The sequence below is a fragment of the Megalobrama amblycephala genome, linkage group LG2 (genome assembly GCF_018812025.1).
Source record: "Megalobrama amblycephala isolate DHTTF-2021 linkage group LG2, ASM1881202v1, whole genome shotgun sequence".
NCBI lineage: Eukaryota > Metazoa > Chordata > Actinopteri > Cypriniformes > Xenocyprididae > Megalobrama > Megalobrama amblycephala.
In genome coordinates this window covers 14,772,078-14,790,561 of record NC_063045.1, presented here as the reverse complement: position 1 = coordinate 14,790,561, position 18,484 = coordinate 14,772,078, and the positions used below count along the sequence as shown (strand labels likewise).

General features: G+C 37.0%; 3 protein-coding genes and 1 pseudogene across 4 annotated transcripts; all 4 read right to left on the bottom strand.

Moving 5' to 3' along the window:
• Nucleotides 1-19: 19 nt before the first annotated feature.
• LOC125263769 (granzyme B-like) lies at nt 20-2,208 on the bottom strand. Its single transcript, XM_048182948.1, has 5 exons — nt 2,050-2,208; nt 1,817-1,967; nt 1,595-1,733; nt 930-1,202; nt 20-818 (listed from the first exon to the last, which is right to left on the bottom strand). The coding sequence occupies exons 1-5, from the start codon at nt 2,105-2,107 to the stop codon at nt 669-671; spliced, it is 771 nt and encodes a 256-aa protein (XP_048038905.1). The 5' UTR covers nt 2,108-2,208; the 3' UTR covers nt 20-668.
• A 1,927-nt stretch (nt 2,209-4,135) lies between these two features.
• LOC125263767 (granzyme B-like) lies at nt 4,136-10,222 on the bottom strand. Of its 2 annotated transcripts, none has more exons than XM_048182946.1 (6): nt 10,173-10,222; nt 6,326-6,395; nt 6,093-6,243; nt 5,838-5,976; nt 4,960-5,217; nt 4,136-4,851 (listed from the first exon to the last, which is right to left on the bottom strand). In XM_048182946.1, exons 2-6 carry the CDS (start codon nt 6,381-6,383, stop codon nt 4,702-4,704), a joined length of 756 nt encoding a protein of 251 aa, XP_048038903.1. In that variant the 5' UTR covers nt 6,384-6,395; nt 10,173-10,222; the 3' UTR covers nt 4,136-4,701. The 2 variants fall into 2 exon arrangements, with proteins under 2 accessions (XP_048038903.1, XP_048038902.1); XM_048182945.1 differs by having other exon boundaries at nt 6,326-6,398; nt 10,173-10,210.
• A 2,338-nt stretch (nt 10,223-12,560) lies between these two features.
• LOC125262649 lies at nt 12,561-14,986 on the bottom strand (annotated as a pseudogene).
• A 97-nt stretch (nt 14,987-15,083) lies between these two features.
• Nucleotides 15,084-16,774, bottom strand: LOC125262833 (granzyme-like protein 1). Its single transcript, XM_048181697.1, has 5 exons — nt 16,602-16,774; nt 16,275-16,425; nt 15,929-16,058; nt 15,361-15,612; nt 15,084-15,278 (listed from the first exon to the last, which is right to left on the bottom strand). Exons 1-5 carry the CDS (start codon nt 16,654-16,656, stop codon nt 15,108-15,110), a joined length of 759 nt encoding a protein of 252 aa, XP_048037654.1. The 5' UTR covers nt 16,657-16,774; the 3' UTR covers nt 15,084-15,107.
• Nucleotides 16,775-18,484: the final 1,710 nt, after the last annotated feature.

Genomic DNA, 18,484 nt, shown 5'->3' with positions numbered 1-18,484 from the left:
CAGGTCTTGACTCATTTGGAAAGTTTTTCTGTGGCCACATAGGTTGTATTACCAGAACATGTTAAATTAATAGAGCATGGGGGAAAGAAATACAAGGTTTGTGGTTTTTGTGCATCATGGCCTACATTGTCTGTTTTAAACCTAAGGAAATACAACGAATGATGAGAACTTTTTCAGAAGCAGTTTCTTCTTTTTTTTCAGCTGCCTCATGCACCAACAATGTTTTTGTGAGCATATAAGACACTGCAAAATGAGACTGAATGACTTCGGATGACTGAATGACTTTTTATACACCTTGACAAATCGATTGCTCGTGTCTTCAGGACTTTTTAAACAAAGCTTAAAAATTACATTAATTTTTTTTGTTGGAGAGTATGTGTACAACTTTTTTTCCCAGCGCTGCATCTATTTTTGTTTAAAAAAATCTTGTTGTGTAATTTATAGGATGTGGTGATGGAGGTGAACTTTAACTGTGGTTGAGTATCAAACAGCCCCAGAATGGTTTCGCTCTCTGTGAAGTAGCAACCAAAGAAATGCAGAGTCATTGCTTATTGAGTTTTTATTCTTCTTTTCTTGCTTTTATTGAAAATGTTTGACATGTAGCGTTCACATCACCATAAAAGTTGAGTTTAGTGAACTGTACAACAATAAGTTCTGTTTCAAAGGCATCAGGCACCTCCATTGATCACCTTCTTGATCCATACTGTGTATTTTGAAATTTCAGTGTAAATGTTGGAAACATTTTGGTTGTTACAGCATTCCAAAGAGACGATGCCCACCGCCCTCCCACTGCACACAAGCGGTCCACCCGAGTCGCCCTGCAATAATATGTTTGATAATGATTACAATCACATTTTTATTGAGTTCTGAAGAATGAGAAAATTCACAAATTATGAACATATAAACCTACAATATTGCTGTTAACGTACCTCACTAGCACAAGTGTTTGTCTCGGAACCCCGAGAGCACAGGACGTTGTCTGGGAGTGGATCTTTCATTTCTTTCAACATCGTCTGGCAGGTTGTGAAGTTGATAGTCAACACATCTGTCACCAAAAGATCATTCACTACTTTTTGCCGTTTAGTTTTTTTACCCCATCCAGCCACCTGGCACTTGGAATTAGGCTTCAGTGGTTTTTTGGGGATTTTGCTTGGGATTTCGATGGTTTTCACGCTTCTGCCGATTTTCAGCTTCTTGGACAGCTAGAATTTCACACAAGAAAAGTATGGTCTTCATGATTACCATTAATGGTATGTTTATTAAAATGACTTACATTTATATTTTAATTATAAACTATCATTTATTATCATTAACATAATGTTATTATAAAATCTAAAATAAAATGAAAAATATTTAATAATACATTTTGTATTTACTTTATAATTAACATATAAATAATTAAATTCTAAAAAATGAAAAATATTTAATTATACATTTAATGTATAAGTAAATAATAAATGGATAATTTATTATATATAAATTAGTTAATATTTTGATTTGCATGCTAAATTATACACTTTAATTTTAAAGTAATTTATAATTAAATATTTTAATTTTATTTAAATTATAACAATTATTTTATGAAATATTGTACCTTGAGAAGCATGATGTCAGAGCCATTTTTTGGGTCTTTGAAAGATGGGTGCTTATGTTTATGTTGCACTGTATATCTTCTCAGATTCGCCTGCTGTGGACTGATGTTGTGGGTGCCCAAGATCACAGTCATGTCGCCTCTTTAACATGATCATAATTGCAGATTAGTGAACAGATTTGTTGAAAATATCCCATTTTAACAGTAGGCCAACTAACATCTTACATTTCATCGCAGTGTGCGGCTGTCATCACGTAGCTCGGGTCGATCAGGAATCCTCCACATCTGTGTTTTCCTTCAATCTGAACTGATGCCATGTAAAGCATGGAGTTCTTCTTGACGTTTTTGCCATTGATGATATCAGCTCCAAATGTTCCTAAACCAATGAAGATACAAGTTTGGGTTAACCTGGAAAAAGTTCAGTTATTTTATCATCAGTAAAGCATGATTTTACAAACCTGTCAGTGTCAAGCTTGTCAAAGCCACTGAGAGCAACAGGCTGTATGCTGTATTCATCTTGACAAGATGCTGCTGGAGAGACCACCACAGTCATTTATATACATCTCCACCACATGACACGACACTCGCACGACACAACCTGACATCAGAGATAATGCAAAATAGAGAATTTGCTACTTTTGCATAATAGTATGATACAAATAAGTATGCTTTCCTTGAAAACAAGATCTTACACTTTCATTCATTTAGCAGACACTTTTATCCAAATTGTCACTGTCAATAAACACGAGAAGTGCCAGTAAAATAATGTTCCAGTCATTGTTCAAAATAGCTAGAACAGGAAAGGATTAACAAATAATGAGAGCATAGAGATATTTTGTGAGGGATTCAGCTGTACATTTGCGGTTAGTATAGAACAGTGAATGAAGAGTGATTTTTTTTTGCCTCTCTGCGATGGAACCACAAGCTGCTGCTCATTTACCGATTGCAGGCTTCTGGAGGTTATGTAGACTCGTAAGAGAGAGTGGAGGTATGATGGTGCAGAGCCCTGTTCTGTCGGCAAGCGCGGATATCTTGAACTTGATGCGAGCTGCAACCGGAAGCCAGTGCAAAGAGATACAGAGGTGTGACGTGAGCTCTCTTGGGCTCATTGAAGACAAGGCATGCTGCTGCGTTTAGAATAATTTGTGGAGGTTTGATTGCACGTGTTAGAAGTCCAGCTAGAAGGTATTACAATGGAATTTAGAAATGGGGGCCTGGTTAAGAATCTATGTTGCATGCTTTGTTAAGAAGGGCCTAGTCTCAGCCTCAGATGTCACGCCCATAGACCGTTGGCTGAATGTCTGATGCATATGGGACACTCAACTGGAAACATTTCGGGATTTTCGAAGTCGTCATCTGGTACGGGAGACACGTGGACCGTTCTTTAACGGTCTGCATGGAAACAAATGCTGTGACACCAAACCCCCTCGTAGAAGAAGAACGCGGTCTAGTTTATGACTGTGGCTATTAGCGCTTACCAGAATCAACTAAGCGCTGAAGTTTCTAAAGTATGTGAAGTTTGTGGCTCCACTGTTGCAGTAAACTTGAACAACTTTCTAAAATTAATAATTTATTAGATGCACGCTGGTCTGTTATTGTAGGGACATCGACTTTACATTTTCACGTCCCTAAACATGACGTTGAACAAAATGAACTGTGATTGGTTGCGTTACATGTCAGTCAAACGTCCTCTTGGGTGGTCCTTGGCCAATAAAGGCTGCAATGAAGTCCAGACCTTCTGCAGTCAGTCTGAAGGTCTCCTAATGTTGTTCAGTGCAAACCTGTATGTTCGTGCTGTTTTTGCGATGTGATCTTAAAAGGTCAGCTGATCATCAAGGATTACCCCAAGATTCCTGGCCGAACTCAATGGGATTATCATGGATGAACCTAGCTGGATGGTAGGAGTGAAGGAGTGTCTGGGAAGATGAGAAGCTCTGTCTTAGGGGCCGTTCAAAGTTTATCAGAACATGTTTTTCCATTCCACTGCACTACTCTTCCATTGTTTATCAATGTAAACACACGCTAGACGGATGTCTTTAACCATTGCGCTCACGTTATTTGGAGCATTTCGAGCATGACACGGCATTCTAAAAAGGTGGCACTCAAGTTAAAATAAATTCAACTTTAAGAAACGCATCTCTAGACCTTTCTCTAGGAGCTTTTTTTCATTCCACTGGCCAGCATCTTGACATAACGCGTTCTGCATGAACCGGCCCTAGGTTGGGTGATGTTCTTTCATCTATGCTGAGATGTTCGCCAGGCAGTCTGAGATCTGTGCAGCTATCATTTGTGGTTTAGTCAAATTTTCTGAAGAGACATGATTGCTTTACCCTGAACAAATTTAATGTAGGCTTTTATTTACATATAAACATTCATCCGCGCACACAACGGTAACGGTAAACGGAAGCTCAAGCATGTTCGCTTGACCTGCGAGAACCAATGAGGTTTATTCTCGTGTGTTACGCATCACGTTTGAGCACTGACATGGTACTGTTTTTTTTTTCTGCATGCACATAATTTGTCATAGTGAAAAAACAGACTCAGTCATTAGCAAAAGCATTTATTTGGTTAGTATTGTACGTGTAATCAATTGCAGAATACAGCAAACTCAGGTGTCAAATAGCTGTTTTTAACATTGTTTACAAGACTATGGAAGTTAATCTCAGAAACGATCTGTTGACTACATAAAAGCTTTACTTAATAACACTATTCTAGCTTTACCACAGAGTGATGCTGCATTTGTGACAAGATGGACCCAACTCCTTTCTGCACGTCTTGACTCATTTTGAAAGTTTTTCCTTGGCCGCAAACATTGTATTACCAGAACATGTTAGATTATGAGAACATGTATGTGTGTGGAAAAAAAAAACAGGGTTTGTGGGTTTGACCATCATGGCCTACATAGTTGAGCAGAGGTCTGTTTTAAAAAAATACAACAAATGATGAGAACTTTCCTTTAGACTAACTAATGTGATTTTTTTTCTGAAGCAAAAAATTTTTTTCAACCTGCCTCATACACCAATAACATTTTTGTGACCATCTAAGAAACACTGAGACTGAATGACCTCTCACACCACCATGCACAACAATACAATTCCGTTTCAAAGGCATCAGGCACCTCCATTGATCACCTTCTTGATCCATACTGTGTATTTTGAAATTTCAGTGTAAATGTTGGGAACATTTGGGGAGTCACAGCGTTCCAAAGAGACGATGCCCACCGCTTTCCCACTGCACACAAGCGGTCCACCCAAATCGGCCTGCAATAATATGTTTGATAAAGATTACAATCACATTTTTATTGAGTTCTGAAGAATAAGAAGATTCACAAATTATGAACTTTACCCAAAATATTGCTGTTGCCGTACCTGACTAGCACAACTTTTTGTCTTGAAACTCCCAGCGCACAGGACATTGTCTGGGAGTTTCACTCGCAGTTTTTTCCACATCGTCTGGCAGGCTGTGAAGTTGATAGTCAACACATCGGTCACCAGCAGATCATCAACCACATTTTGCTTTTCAGTTTTACCCCATCCCGCAACCTGGCACTTGGAATTAGGCTTCAGTGGTTTGTTTGGGATTTTGATGGTTTTCACACCTCTGCTGGTTTTCAGCTTCTTGGATAGCTAGAATGTCACACAAGAAAAGTATGGTCTTCATGATTAATGTTTTATTTTTATTGAAATTCCTTACTTTATAAATAAAATATAAATGTATAATGTATTATTATTATCATAAAATGTTATTATTAAATTCTAAAATAAAATGGAAAATATCTAATTATACATTTTATATGATTTACTTTATAATTAACATAAATGTACAATGTATTACTATTATAATTATTCAATTAAATTTAATTTCAATAAAATGAAATAATAAAAAAGTATATATACATTTATATTATTTAATTTGTAATTAATGATAAATGTATAATTTAATATGTATTATAATTATTAAATTCTAAAACATTAATTTATAATTAAATATTTTAATTTAATTTTACAAAGTAACAATACATTTATTTTAATTATAAACAAAATTATTTTTTAAATATATTTGAAATGTATTTTAGAATGTAATGATAATACATATTAAATTATACATTTATTAATTAATTATTAATTTTAAACTAAGTAATATAAACGTATAATTAAGTAGTTTGATTGTATTTAAATTATAACCTTATAATAATTAATATTATTATGTTTTATAATACACTTTAATTTTTAATGAAATATTGTACCTTGAGAAGCATGATGTCATAGCCATTTTTTGGGTGTCTGAAAGATGGGTGCTTATGTTTATTTTGCACTGTATATCTTTTCAGATTCGCCTCCTGTGGACTGATGTTGTGGTTGCCCAAGATCACAGTCATGTTGCCACTTTAACATGAACATATTTGCAGATTAGTGAACAGGTTTTTTTTTTTTTTTTTTTTTTTTTACAATACAATACAATACAATATCCCAGTTTAACAGTAGGCCAACTAACATCTTACTTTTCATCGCAGTGTGCGGCTGTCATCACATAGCTCGGGTCGATCAGGAATCCTCCACATCTGTGTTTTCCTTCAATCTGAACTGATGCCATGTAAAGCATGGAGTTCTTCTTGACTTTTTTGCCATTGATGATATCAGCTCCAAATGTTCCTAAACCAATGAAGATACAAGTTTGGGTTAACCTGGAAAAAGTTCAGTTATTTTATCATCAGTAAAGCATGATTTTACGAACCTGTCAGTGTCAAGCTTGTCAAAGCCACTGAGAGCAACAGGCTATATGCTGTATTCATCTTGATAAGACGCTGCTGGAGAGACCACCACAGTCATTTATATACATCTCCACCACATGACACGACACTCGCACAAAACACACTTCCTGACAGTCTGAGATGATGCAGATATGCAGAATTTGCATAGTGTGATACTGCATAGTGTGAAACAGTAGGTTTTGCATTCTGTGAATATAAGATCTTCTCTAGCATATCTTGGTATATCTGATGCCTTTCAAGTTTAATTTAATTTCTTTGGCAACATATCTCTAGGCTCAGTTTATGATGGGATCCTGTGATCTTTTGGTTGGATTTATGGGATCCTGTGATCTTTTTGGTTTTCTTTTTTAACACCTGATGTATAAATGGATACATATACAGATTTTACAGAGCACAGAACATGCGATTGGATGTGGTATTTGTGGGGGGTGTGTACTATTGGACATATGTCACAGTTATGTTCAATTTGTTTTAGTTTTTATGGACTTTAAAGGGTTAGTTCACCCAAAAATTAAATGTCTGTCATTAATTACTCACCCTCATGTCGTTCCACACCCATAAGACCTTCCATCATCTTCAAAACACAAATTAAGATATTTTTGGATAAAATCTGAGAGTTGTTTTTTTTTTTTTTAAATCTCCCATAGAAAGCAATGAAATTAGCACATTCAGTGTCCAGAAAAGTAGTAAAATCATTATTAAAATAGTCCACGTGACTACAGTGGTTCAACCTTAATGTTATGAAGCCACGAGAATACTTTATGTGCGCAAAAACAAAATAAAAGTAATGACATTATTCAGCGATTTTTCCTCTGCTCTGTCAGTCTGTTAAGCTGTTAGCGCAGTGCTGCGTTTCCGTGTTTACGTCTGAATGCTGGCTCATTATTGGCCGGATCCTGCATCAGCATCACATGCCCCGTGCTGCTCACGCGAACAGTCCGCCGTTCGGACGTAGAACCTGGAAGCGCTGCAACAAAAATAGCATAGGAGAATGACAGGGGAGAGACGAATTTGTTGAAAAAAGTCATTATTTTTGTTTTGTTTTTGCACACATAAAGTATTCTCATGGCTTCATAACATTAAGGTTGAACCACTGTAGTCATGTGGACTATTTTAAAGGTCCCGTTTTTCGTGGTTTTTTGAAGCTTTGATTGTGTTTATAGTGTGCAATATAACATGTGTTCATGTTTCACGTGTAAAAAAACACAGTATTTTTCACATAATTTACTTATCTGTATACCGCTGTTTCCACTGTCATAAAAACGGGCTGATGACTTCCTTGTTCTATGAAGTCCCTCCTTCAGAAATACGTAACGAGTTCTGATTGTGCCAGCGGTTCCTGTGTTGTGATTCGACAGCAGCTTAGCGCATCTTGCCCGGAAAGGTCACGCCTCTTACCATAACGTGGAGATGCACGCGCTCAGTGTTATTGTAAACATGTCTTTAATTTTACCCTATCAATTTGAGCCGGAATCAGACCCGGTGATTGGACTGCGGGATGAAAATAACAGCGTTTCGACGACATGGCGACAAACACACTCTACAAACGCAACTCTTGTGTATTCCTGTGGGCGGAGGTTAGTCAAAAAACTGTTTTAGTGACGTCATTAAAGAAGGAAGTAGAGGGATGTAGTCCAAACTGGCCGTTCGATGTAGGCGACTTCTGTTAAATAAAATATCTCGCTTGGCATTGAACTTTGAGCTTTAAAATTTTACCGATTTTATTTATACTCTAACAACAACATTACACACTAACTAAAGTTTGAAACATGGGATCATGAAGAACGGGACCTTTAACAATGTTTTTACTACTTTTCTGGACACTGACAGTGCGTTCCATACGGGATATATCGCCCTCCGAAGGGCACTTCGGCGTGAAAATAATCATGGCCGCCATATTGAAGGGTCGTTCCAAACCGAAGTGCTCAAAACTGGCCACTTCAAAGGGCCCTTCGGAATTAAGGATTTCGAAGGGAACAACTGATGGACATTTCGGGCCCCCATGATCCTTTGCACAGGGAAGTTTGACGTCACAGAATGGGTACAGGAGGCTCAGAGTTCGATTAACTATAAAGGTATGTATAATATTTTATACATATTTTAAATATATAATATTTTTCTGTACTACTGTAGCCTAATGTTTATATGAGTTAGATTTGGTACATTATTATGGTCAAAACGACTTTCTACTTCAACAAAAATACTTTACAGCTCCCTTTATCAGTCCATTCAAATGTTTAAAATACATAAATACAATATAGCCTACATGCGCTAAACCTAAAATAAATAAATAAATAAACTAACGTTAAATAAAGGGCGCAGCTTGCACAATCTACTCCTCCTTGATTGTCTCGTTAAGATGACGCAGAAGTGCATTCCAAAAGAAGAGTTTTTTTGATCCCTTCACCCTTCATCCCTTCGAAGCTCTCACTCCGGAGGGTAAACCCTTTGAAGGGATTAGGGCATAGGGATGAGCCCTTCTGAATGGAACGCAGGGTGAATGTGCTAATTTCATTGGTTTCTATGGGAGATAAAAAAAAAAAACCTCTCAGATTTTATCCAAAATATCTTAATTTGTGTTCTGAAGATGAACGAAGGTCTTACAGGTGTGGAACGACAAGAGGGTGAGTAATTAATGACAGAAATTTCATTTTTGGGTGAACTAACCATTTAAGTTTGTTTTCATTTCTCAAGTGTCTTTGTTCTGATTCCCACCACTCTCTGGTTACGGTGATTATTAGTTCATTCGATTGTGTTCACCCCTTCACCATCTCTATTTATGTCATTTTGTTTTAGAACACTCTTACCTGTTTGGATTATATTAGTAATCTTTGTGTTGGAACTTTATTCATCTGTGTCTTCGTCTGTCTGCTTGCACACACGCGTTACAATATGTTTGATTTATCATGTATAGTATGAATTTTTAGCTATTTTAAACTAGTGATCGACCGATATTGATTTTTTATAACCGATACCGATTATTTGCATGTTTATGTACCTGATAACCGATATGCAGAACCGATATTTATTTACTGTTATACTTCTGTTTTTGACAATTATTACAACACAAATGAGCTGAACAAACCATTTTATTTATAACAATCACTCCCTCCTTGCATACAAAAAAAAAACCTTTATATTTATACACAAATAAAAGTCCAAAAAATTAAAGTGCACTGTTACTAAGTGTCTTTGTTTTAAAATAAAAGCTTTGAGGTAAAAAAATAAAGCACAAAAATGATTATAACATATTGGTGGATGCCAACTGACAAAGTGCTGTTTGACTATAACTTAATCAACCGCGATCGCGCATGGAGATAATAAATAATTAATTTCCACAAAGCGGTAGGCTATATTTATATGTGTATTAGCGAAATAATTGTTATGTAGTAAATGATAATATAATCTAGGGTGTTTAAACAAGATAATCTTGTCAAAAGTTTCATTCAGTACAGTGGCCGTGCTTAAGCCTCCTGATCATCCGTCAGTTGCTAAGCAATATGAACGAACTTTTTCTTCTAGACTAATGGTGAGCAAATACAACAGATAGAGAATTAAATTCAGCGCTTTTATTTTCAACATGCACTCATTCATGTCTGTTTTATTTAATTCATGTAAAGTTACGTCTTTATTGGGGCAGGACATGACGAATTACACTACGTGACTCAATGAGTTCGTCTCAATTGTTTAGAAACAAGCTGCATAAATTAACTATATCAAGAATTTATGTCTCAGATCTCATTTGTGCATGTCTGTTATGTTAAATAAAGTTGATTAATTAAAGCAAACCAAGTAGAACATATACTTTACCTGTGCACTGAGTTGTTGTTGACTGATCTCCTCAGACGCCCGGGCTGCAATGGCGGAAATCTCAAAACGGCCACAAGATGGCGCCGTAAATCGGCGAATCCGATATTACAAAACCGATACCCGATTATGGAAAAATGCTTAAATATCGGGAAAAATATCGGTAAACAGATATATCGGTCGATCACTATTTTAAACACATCAAATGTCTGCTTTATATGGTGATTTTGGCCTGCCCCACCTTTGAGGTCTTGACTGCCTCGACTGTATTCAATAATTTAAACGTGTATTTCAGATTAAATTTTTCAGTCACAGGTTTTATATGCTGTCCATTCCTGGTTGATTATGTCTGTGTATGAATGCATTATTTCTGTGTATGAATGCATTATTATAAAGTAACCCATAATATACATGCAAGCACTGACATGTTGATGTGGTAGTTCTCCCCAAAAGCAATCTTGCAAGCACATGATGTGTCATTGTGAAAATACAGACTCCGTCATTAGCAAAACAATTTATTTGGGTCGTTATTGTATATTTAAAGGTGCCCTAGATTCAAAAATTGAATTTACCTCGGCATAGTTAAATAACAAGAGTACAGTGAGTCTCAAACTCCATTGTTTCCTCCATCTTATATAAATCTCATTTGTTTAAAAGACCTCCGAAGAACAGGCGAATCTCAACGTAACACCGACTGTTACGTAACAGTCGGTGTGTACGCCCCCAATATTTGCATATGCCAGCCCATGTTCCCAACATTATGAAAGGCATTAGACAAGGGCAGAACGTCTGGATGTGCACAGCTGAATCAACAGACTAGGTAAGCAAGCAAGAACAATAGTGAAAAATGGCAGATGGAGCAATAATAACTGACATGATTACATGATATTTTTAGTGATATTTGTAAATTGTCTTTCTAAATGTTTCGTTAGCATGTTGCTAATGTACTGTTAAATGTGGTTAAAGTTACCATCGTTTCTTACTGTATTCACGGAGACGAGCCGTCGCTATTTTCATTTTTAAACACTTGCAGTCTGTATAATTCATAAACACAACTTCATTCTTTATAAATCTCTCCAACAGTGTAGCATTAGCCACAGAGCATAGCCTCAAACTCATTCAGAATCAAATGTAAACATCAAAATAAACACTGTACTTACGCGATTAGACATGCTGCATGACGAACACTTTGTAAAGATCCATTTTGAGGGTTATATTAGCTGTGTGAACTTTTTTTTATGTTATAGTATAGGCAAGCACGAGCTCTTGGGGCGTGGAGCACGAAACTTAAAGGGCCACACACCCTGAATCGGCTCATTTCTAATTATGCCCCAAAATAGGCAGTTAAAAAAATGAATTTAAAAAAATCTATGGTTTATTTTGAGCTGAAACTTCACAGACACATTCAGGGGACACCTTAGACTTATATTACATCTTTTAAAAAAAAGTTCTAGGGCACCTTTAAGCAAAATGCAGTGAACAGGCAAGTCTTAAGTTTCTTTCTTCTTCATCATTGCTTTGATCCAACGTACATGTTTTGAAATATCAGTGTAGATATTTGGTACATCCGGATATTTCGTCGCTGTCCGATGAAAAACACGTATGTCCATTTTGCCGATTTTGAGATTTTTCGACGGATTGAATGTCCAGGTTCATTTCCGTATACAGTATGCTTCACATATCTAAATGGCCAATGAAAAGTTGTGAAATCATGTCATCTGATTTTCACGTATATCCATTTGGTGTCAAAGCTGTCAATCACACCGCGTATCTCCCGCCCTGTGGAAGCATCTCGCCGGTCTCGTGAAGTTTCATCGAAGCTCAGCACTGGATAGCCGAATAACACTGTGAGGTTACATTGCCAAATAAACATAGCCTGGTGAGACAATGACTTTCCTTTATCGAGGTAAACGTTTCCCCCCTGACGCCAGACGTACGTCTAGGAGTGACAAAATTACGGTAGGACTGTGCAAACAAAGTATCTGTCTAGCATTACCATGTCAGTGTATTGATTCATTGTCCCTTCATAGTTTGCAAGAGACATTTAATAAATTTATAATTAATATTAAATAAACTAAGCGTATTTAATAAACTAAGACGTAGGCTATTTAATAAACTGAGCGTATTCATCTGTCAATATGAAACGCGACTTGGCCATTCTAATTAATGATCGGAAGAACGCGTATCGACCACCGTTACTGTAAAATATGCACGTATGTCCATTTAAACTCAATTTTGGTCAAATGTGGATTATATCATTACACTGGCAAGAATATGGTTACATGTAAAGATGCCGTACCAAGTATGACAACGCTACATTCAACTGCTTTTGAAATACGGTGTTTTTTTCACTTCCTGAAAAGTAACCGTTTTGGACATACGTGAGTTTCATCAGGGAGGCGACGATTTGCACTCCTTTATGTTGAAGGAGACAATGCCCACTGCCATTGAATTGCACACCAACAGACCTCCTGAATCACCCTGCAAGAATATATGCATAGATGGGGTAAAAAGAGTAGAGGTATAGAACATCCCTAATTTAAAATACCTACAATATGGTAATTTATGTAAAGGTAAGACTGTTTTTTTCCTGTCTTTCCTAATTTTTCAAGCTAGTTTAGAAACTTTTTTGTAATTGTACTATTGTTTCAAAACCTTATAGTTTCTGCGCTTAAGACCTTGTGAAAGTTCCCCAGTATGTTATTTATTACCAAGCACACTCCTCCGTTCTGTTTATATCCTCCAGCACAGATGATGTTCGGTGGAAGTTTTGTTATGTTCTCTTTGTATTTCTCCCATGCTTCCTTGCAGTTGTGGATGCCAACAGTTGATACATTCAAGGCCAGAAGTTCATTAACTTCTTTACGTTGTTTAGTAGAACCCCATCCAGTGACCAAGCACTGGGTTTTGTGTGTAATTCTGGGATTTTCACTGTCTTCAAATTTCTTCCCAAAACAGCTTCCCTAGAAATCTTTAGATGCAAATATTTTATTATTAAATTTGCTCTTGTTTGGTCATGTTGTTCTTGTGAAAATTTCATCACGACCTGACAAGTGTTGCCTTACTTTTAGAAGCATGATGTCATTGCCTGTCTTAACGTCTTTGAACGTTTTTGGTATAAATTTGCGAACCACATTGTATCTGTCTAGATTTTTCCGTGGAGAAATATCATGGTCGCCAAGAACAACAGTCATCTCTTTACTGGAATCAAATAAAGCAGAGGGAGTCAGACATACATTCTGTTGAATTGTTCACTCAACAGTCATTATTTACTCATTAGTCAAAGTCATATGACTTTTGTCGGTGGAACAAAAGCTTTTCTTTTCATTTAATGATGAATGTGGCTCAAAAAAGAAGAAAAAAAGGCAGCACAATAAAGGTCAGTGGAAATATTGCACTTTTCAGTGAGCTGTTGACTTGATAACCACTGCAAGCAGATCAGTGAGTCAATAATGAGTTGAACTTGGAACCGGAGCAGTTAATATGTGGTTCTTTTGAGCCAGTTCTTTTTTAATGAGCCGCTTTGATTAACAAATCAGTCTGAACAATTTATTCACAAATGACTTGATCCGGTTACAGCAGATTTCTTGAGTTAACAGCTTACTGGAGGACAGATTTTCACTGAATAATGACTTAAATTTTGGTCTGTTCATCACACAAAGCTATCTTTCCACAAAAGAAAGAAAATCATATGAGTTTGCAACAAACTGACAGATTTTAAAAACTGTGGTATCTGTGTATATAAATATAATATACCTTTCACAGTGTGCAGCTGTGAGCACATATTTAGGAGATATTAGAAATCCTCCACATTCATGTGTTTTGTTGACCTGCACAGATACCATATATATTGCAAAGAATTATTTGAAGCATTTTTCCCATTGATTATGCCATCTCCAACCGCAACTAATTTGCGCCAAAAATAACTATAAACTCAAATAAATAAATAAATAAATAGTGGTGCAATGTCTAAAGGTAAAGGATTGCTAATAAAAGAACCTGTGACGTGCAGTGTGATCACAGCTGTGGCGAGCAGAATCGCAGTTTAGCACCTCATTGTCTTTGTTGTATGTGCAAAATGTGTCATTGCCTTTTAACTACTGAAAGTAGAAGGCCAGGCATCCCTTCACACCTAACCACAGTTCTGCATTTCCTGAATGATTCTTCTGTTATTTTTATGTAATCAAATGTGAACTCTGTAAATCGGTATGTATGTTAAAACATGGTTTCCCAGCTTAAAGGGATACTTCACCCAAACAATGAAAATTAGGTCATCATTTATATTTACCTTATGTTGCGTTTCTTCAGTGGAATATATTTAGAAATGTTTCAACTGTTTTTGTCCATACAGTGAAAGTCAGTGCAGTCCAATACAACATTGGACCCCATAAACATTGTTCATTGTATGGAAAAAAAGTGAGTAAATATAACAATTTTAAGGGAACTTTCTTTTTAATGCTATAAATAACACATTTTTAAATTGATTTCCCTGAAAAGGACAACCACTGATCTGTTTGTCAAAACATTGCTCAATTGCTTTGAAAATCCTGACCAGATTGACATAGCAACAGTTCAGTCAATGGCGTGAGTTTGAGGCAGGGCTGTTTGACCAATGGCAGATGAGAAGTAGGTTCTGAGAAAGTTTTCTCTTTGACATTTTATTGCTACTACATGAGCCTCGTACAGCCCCTTGCACAGTCATCATTTTCTATTTAAGATGTCTTTGCAAACTAGAGTGTTTCTCATAGTGTCTGACCACATGCAATGACATCAGCCCCCCACAGGAAACCAAGCCTGCTGAGAAGGGTCGAAACCATCTTTTCACTGAAAAGTGTTTGTCACATCTGACAAATCGATCACAGTGTCAAATTATAATATAATCTTAAAAAATCCACACATACAATCAACAGAGTGTGTCGTTAGAAAATAAAATATTTATTAATCAAGCTCTTGCTTCACAGCTCCAAAAACACAATTTATCCAAGGCACATATTTGGAAATCCTGGTGTAGACATTGGGTAGTGTAGGGAAGTCACAGTTGTTTTTCTGAGTGAATGAAACGACACCAACTGCAACTTTGTTGCACACCAAAGGTCCTCCAGAATCACCCTGAGAAGTGAAAAAAGTTACAGGCTGTGAATAAAATCGAACAGCTATACTATTTTTGATTTGTCTAGAATATACTTTGTACCTGACAGAATCCTCCACGACCACCTGCACACACCATCCTTGAGGTGGAGTATGTTTTCCCCCAGTACTTCTGACATGCTTTTTTATCAATGATTGTGACATCCACCTCCATAAGTTTAGCACTCGCTGTACCATCGGTGGTTTTTCTTCCCCATCCTGCAACACTGCATTTGGTATTGGCTTTGATGTCCTTATCTTTCTTTGGTATGGAGATCCAGTTGACTTTTTTGCTCTCTTTGACCTTTACATGTAGCTACAGCACATAATTCAATTATTAAACCTGAGAAATTTCATAATGAATATGAACTGTATGAGAAACTTTGCTGTACTGACAAATTATTTAATTTTTCAGAATCTACTAGGTATCCCCCCACCCCTAATAAAAAACAGACAAATTACATTAATATGCATAATCGTAGATACACCAGAAATTGGAGATCACTGTCTGAATGAATGCATTTCATCACATGCAAAATCAGATTTGAAACCAAGCCTAGTAGATTAGGCCATTCAGGAATACAATTGTTTTCTTGCAAAACTTAAATGCAAAACCTAGCTGAGTCATTTACCTGAAGTAGCATGATGTCATTTAGTAGACTTTTAGACTCATACCCTGGGTGGATGTGGTAGAACTTGACAGCCATGCGAGAACCATTTTTGAGATCATGAGCTCCAACCACTACTGTCAGTATCTCTCCTCTGTCAAAATGAGAAAGAAAACATGTATTTTGTTGGTATAAGGTCTGATCAAAACTGAGTTTTGCATTTCAGGCCTGATCTATAACAATATGCATTTAGAACCTTATTGTATTAACTTGGTCATGATGCTGCCATTCTAAAGCCACAAATACTTTGGTTTTGGTTGGTCAGTCTGGGACTCTTTGACAACAAAATTCTAACTGAACCAAAACTTACGCTTTATAGCAGTGTGCAGCCGTCATGACAAACTGTTCAGACACAAGGAAGCCACCGCATATGTGTTTGTTATTTTTTTGTATAGAAACCATGTAGGGTCTTGAATGACGTATGGCTTCTGTGCCGTTCACTATACCCACATTCACAGATGCTGGAAGAGAAATTAGTTTAGGTTGGTTAAATGAGAAATAGATTTGAATGTTCCTTCAGATGAAGTCATTGAGCGTAGTGATAGAAATGCTAAAAATGCATAAAATGAACATTAAATTTATGGTAAATGTAGAAGACATAATTTAATAGAAATCTGTCATTTTCCATCAGACTTACATGGAAGGGTTGGATATGGTAGCAGCGTGACTAGCAAAAGCACGGAGACGATCATGATGCTGTTCTGGAAAGGTTTCTGCTGAAGTTCTCCTCAGTGTTGATGATGGCATTTAACATAGAGTGGTCTGGTTTAGCCCCTAAGTAGTGCTCATACTTCCTCTTTCACAGCTTCTTGCGGGTCTCACTTTGCACTGAAGTGGAAAATACAGGTGTTATTATTTGCATTCTTGATGGTAGTAGACTAATTTGACCCATGTGTGATGCAATCCATGTCTAATATTTCTTGTAAATTCTGTTAGAGGTGAGAAATCATTTGAGAGCTTAGTAAAACTGACACAATATCTGTGGTTAGATCTCTAAGACTTGCCATTTTTTAATAACTTTTGTTGGCTCTTTATTTTACGACTCAAATCCTGGAGGCTTTTCCAGGACTGTTTTTATATTATTAATATTTTTTTTGACCTGTCTGAAAAGTTGTATTTATAAAATAAAATATTATATATATTATTTCAATGAGATGAGTCTACAGGCATGACTGGAAAGAGAGGGTGTTGTGTAAGTCATAGGCTATATGGTTGTGCAATGAGAACACTTTGAGTATAATTGATGCTTGCCATATGATATATTTAGTGAAAGAAATTTTATGGAAGAATTCAAGAAAAACATTTCTTATTTTTTATTTTCCTTGTAGACACTTAACATTTCAAATTTGTTCATGAATCCATAGATCCAAGATATGCCTAAATATTTGTATAAACTTCAGGATGATCCTGTGTCAGCATCACATGCATGTGTTGTGCTGCTCACGTGAACAGCATCGGCCAATACTGAGCCGGTGTTATGAAGTAGAACCCGGAAACACTGCAATGTGTACCAACTTGTTCTGTTTGTTAATATTGCAATTAAAAAAAAAAGTTTTCTCGTCGCTTCATAGCACTGTAGTCACATGGACTATTTTAACAGTGTCTTTGCTACCTTTCTGGGCCTTGAAAAGTGTCACGGTTGCTGATTGCTGTCTCATGTTGCTGTCTATTCTGTGGTCTCAGTGTGCGTCTCGTTTGTCACGTAATTGTTCGTGTGGGCGTCGCCGCTGATTGTTTGATCAGTGGAGCTGTATCTCATCACCTCAGCCTACTTAATGCCCTGTCTTTCGTCTCTTGTTGTCAGATCGTTGTTTGGAGTCCCGCTTGTGTTTTCCCCTCGTGTTCCTCGTGAGTTTACCTGTGAGTGGAGTCTTCGTGTCTTCGTGTTCCTGTTTCCACGCACCCACGCTGGATTACACTTTCCCCGGACTTCCACTGATCTGCATCACCACGGACCTGTTTCACCACCTCATCTCACCTGCTTCACGGCCCATCGAAGTCCGTGACACCCCTCTCCTGCTGCCAGCCCATTGTATCTTGTGTTAACTTTCTGGAGTAAGCTCAATAATGAGATTGTACAGCATCCGCCTTATTATTCTCATCTGCTTTGGGAGAACATAACCCAGTTTTCACCAATCAGTATCGACTGCTGTTATACTCTCTCAGCTAAAAAGCATGCCTCCACCATTTAGCCTCCCAAGCAGTTTCTTATCGTGAAAGATAGAGGGTACACTTCACGGAAGGTATGGGGGAGTGTACTCGCGGCGGAGTCGCCGCGGACACTGATCGCCACTACATAAACAAGGTCTCAAATTCCATCACGGGTGGAATCGTATCTTCCTGCACTGGCTGAACAAGGAGATTTACCTTAACGGCCTCAGGTGGACAATGTGTAAATGCGTGCCCGGTATGGCTTACTAAGGATCTCTCCATCCACTGACAGAAATGCAATATTCAATATACATAACTCATGTTTTCAGTGTCAAGTGCATAAAGACCACTTACTCAAGTATTTATGAC

What these genes read in the sequence shown, in the direction of transcription:
- LOC125263769 (XM_048182948.1), bottom strand. Translation starts at nt 2,107, where the DNA reads ATGAATACAGCATACAGCCTGTTGCTCTCAGTGGCTTTGACAAGCTTG. An exon ending in GACAAGCTTGACACTGACAG is followed by an intron (nt 1,968 to 2,049) that starts GTTTGTAAAATC and finishes TCATTGGTTTAG; the next exon opens with GAACATTTGGAGCTGATATC. An exon ending in CTGACATCATGCTTCTCAAG is followed by an intron (nt 1,203 to 1,594) that starts GTACAATATTTC and finishes GTGAAATTCTAG; the next exon opens with CTGTCCAAGAAGCTGAAAAT.
- LOC125263767 (XM_048182946.1), bottom strand. Translation starts at nt 6,383, where the DNA reads ATGAATACAGCATATAGCCTGTTGCTCTCAGTGGCTTTGACAAGCTTG. An exon ending in GACAAGCTTGACACTGACAG is followed by an intron (nt 6,244 to 6,325) that starts GTTCGTAAAATC and finishes TCATTGGTTTAG; the next exon opens with GAACATTTGGAGCTGATATC. An exon ending in ATGACATCATGCTTCTCAAG is followed by an intron (nt 5,218 to 5,837) that starts GTACAATATTTC and finishes GTGACATTCTAG; the next exon opens with CTATCCAAGAAGCTGAAAAC.
- LOC125262833 (XM_048181697.1), bottom strand. Translation starts at nt 16,656, where the DNA reads ATGATCGTCTCCGTGCTTTTGCTAGTCACGCTGCTACCATATCCAACC. An exon ending in GCTGCACACTGCTATAAAGC is followed by an intron (nt 16,059 to 16,274) that starts GTAAGTTTTGGT and finishes TCATTTTGACAG; the next exon opens with AGGAGAGATACTGACAGTAG. An exon ending in ATGACATCATGCTACTTCAG is followed by an intron (nt 15,613 to 15,928) that starts GTAAATGACTCA and finishes TATGTGCTGTAG; the next exon opens with CTACATGTAAAGGTCAAAGA.